This window comes from Pygoscelis adeliae, unplaced genomic scaffold (assembly GCF_000699105.1).
Source record: "Pygoscelis adeliae isolate BGI_AS28 unplaced genomic scaffold, ASM69910v1 Scaffold318, whole genome shotgun sequence".
Classification (NCBI taxonomy): domain Eukaryota; kingdom Metazoa; phylum Chordata; class Aves; order Sphenisciformes; family Spheniscidae; genus Pygoscelis; species Pygoscelis adeliae.
This window is the reverse complement of record NW_008825430.1, coordinates 599,854-602,496: the sequence shown is the minus strand read 5'-3', so window position 1 is coordinate 602,496 and position 2,643 is coordinate 599,854. Positions and strand designations below refer to the sequence as shown.

General features: G+C 48.8%; 1 protein-coding gene across 1 annotated transcript in view; it reads right to left on the bottom strand.

Annotated features, from left to right (window-relative positions):
• Window positions 1-2,643, bottom strand: part of LOC103922772 (transmembrane protein 2-like) — a 56,798-nt gene that overhangs the window by 52,120 nt on the left and 2,035 nt on the right. The window contains exon 2 of the mRNA XM_009330974.1: window positions 55-204. Coding sequence (XP_009329249.1) covers window positions 55-204 — 150 coding nt within the window. The remainder of the gene's footprint in view (window positions 1-54; window positions 205-2,643) is intronic.

The window sequence follows — 2,643 nt, the reverse complement described above, 5'->3', positions numbered from 1 at the left end:
CCGGGGCTTGGCACGCCTTGGCCCTTCTTGGGAGGCAGCTGGCCACCCCGGCACCTTCCCGCGGGGGCGTTTTGCCCTGTGCTGTCCTGCCGTCTGGCAGATCTATGGAGAACGCTGTAACCTGGCGGTTGCAGAAGTTCCCCTGACACTGGGCGAGCAGAGAGGTATCTGCCACCTCACCTCCCATCACCGGACCAGATGAACCTGTAGTCAGAGCCCGCAGTGAAAGAGAGGAAAAGCCTTAGAAGGTGCTCTGACAAGACACGGCCTCAAGGAAACCCATGTGCTTTCATCCCCGTGGCCTGGGACTGCGTTCCTGGCTGTTGCAGGTTCCTGCCTGGACTCCAGTCTCGGTGGACACGGCACTGCCCACAGAAGGACCATCATGCACTGGTTTGTTTCCCATGAACCAGAACATCACATTTTTTTATAGGCTCTAAAATATAGCATAACTGAGCTTCCTGGGGACGCATAAAGACAGGCAACTGGTTGCTGCGGCCACTGCCTTCTCCCTCCCAGAGTCCACACGTAATCCCTCAGCTCCGCTCCAGAGCCCAACGTCCAGAGAGGACGAGCCAGAAGCAGGCAGGCAACAGTGCCAACCACCGCTCCTGCCCAGGGCCAAACCCAGAGAGGTGCAAAGCCACAGGTGCTGCCGATCTCAGAGACATTTGTGTGCCATCATCTGGTCAAACTGTTCCAATCTGTCACCTCGGAAATTTATTCTGGTGCAGGATTTCTTCTGACGGAGGGCACAAAGAGGCTATAGTTATGTTAATAAGGAGCAAGTGCTGTCAGACAAAATATGAGAACAGACTGGAAGCAGGGGGGTGGGCGAGGGGCACGGCCGTGCCCCACGCTCCAGACAACAGCTCTGGAGCGGGAGCAACACTCACTTGTGCTAAACAAAACCCATCCGCTCTCTTAACACCCCGTCCTGGGACCCAGAGTATTGCTGAACCTGAAGATAAGCATCCAGCCTAGAGAAACAAATCCAGATAACACTCCCTCATTTCAATACTCCATAAATACAGGGAAACATTAGAGCTGCCACCTTTGCTACCGGCTGTTCATCTATCTTTTAGCGCTGGCACTTCTAGTCCTGTCTCAAATAGCTTTTGTCATTTTCCTTCCCAAAAAGCAGCATGAGTCAGCGTTGTGCCTCCTTCTTATCTGAATATGACATATATGAATGCAGGTCATGGGAAAGCAGAGCTGTTATCAGAGGTATAGGAGGCTGTGCTCAAATTTTTTGGAGAAAGATTTATCTACTGGTGGAAGTTTCAGGCAAGACAAGACAAACGGGAGTATTTTGTCTTAAAACACACTAACTAAATTCTCTGAATTCAACGGTTCTAGAAGCGCAAGATTTGAGGTAGAAGAGGACTTGAACCTTTATTTTACACCTGTCGGGGCCCTAGAGATCTCATACCTCTTTATTTAAAATATTTATTCTGTGCAAAAGATTTCGTAGACTTGCAGTCTAAATAAAAGGCCACAACGATTAATCTAACATAGGAATTGTGGAAATAAATGTAGCACAAGCTTTGGTTCACGCTAAACTTTGTGCAGGCCTTATGAAATGATCAGCAAAGCCAAAGTCACTCTGGCTTACGTGGGACTTTTCCTGAACAAGAACCCAATATTTTTAAGGCGCGAGAGCTGTTTAAATCCTTCAAAGCCATTTTTCCCTCTGTAGCCTCAAAATCCACAGCAATACAGTGGTCTGTTTTTGGGGTGGTTTTTTTTCTGAAAGAAGTACTTTCAGGTGAATTATTTCAGTGCCATTTCCCCCCGTATTAAGTTTTCAGTGGCCTGAGGAAGAAAATTTCAGAGTAAATGAGAGTGGACGTATCATCCTGTTTTTCTAAAGACTCCTGTCTCGTTTTAAAGAAAACACAGAAGCGCCTAGTGTTATCTATCTGTAGTTTGGCACTCAGGAGCTAAACTGTTTTCCTTTCACTCTTTTCCAAATTTCATTTTTGGAGACGATTTTTGTTTCGCAGCAGCGCGGGCTTGAAGCTTACACCACCGCGCTCGCTTACAGGACACATCCTCGGCGCAAGAACGTTTCCAAACATCCTCGTGCTGGCAAGTGGGAAATCATGACTAACACTCACTGCCTCAAACATATGGCCGGTGTAACTCTTCCTCGCAAAAACAACCAACCCAAACCCTCCTTCGAGTGTTATTGTTGGTTATAAACTAAAGTTTAGCTTTCTAACAAACAAAAATGGGTCGTTTTCTGAAATGGGCCACCAGGTATGAGGCAACCTCGACCGTCTTGCGTCTCGGCGTGTCGCAATGACTGTGACGCTTTGCCTACAGACACGACCGTAACGTTCGGTAACAGATATCGATGGCTGGCGAGGTTTCATTTTAAGGCAACGGCAGAAAACAAAGCTGCTCTAAGTGAGTCAGCGGTGGATGAATTGACTCCCGGGGCACAAACGCCTCTTCCCAGAAACACAGGTCTCGCACACGAATGCAGAGAGGATGGTTCCTCCTCTGTACGCGATTTTCCCGGGCACGCTCCCTCGCTGGACGGTTCCCTGTTTCCTTCTTACTACTTAGAGAAAGGAAGGAGAAGCGGAGTCCGCATCCCCTGAGCAACACCCCGTTCCCACGGAGCAGGGAGCTGGC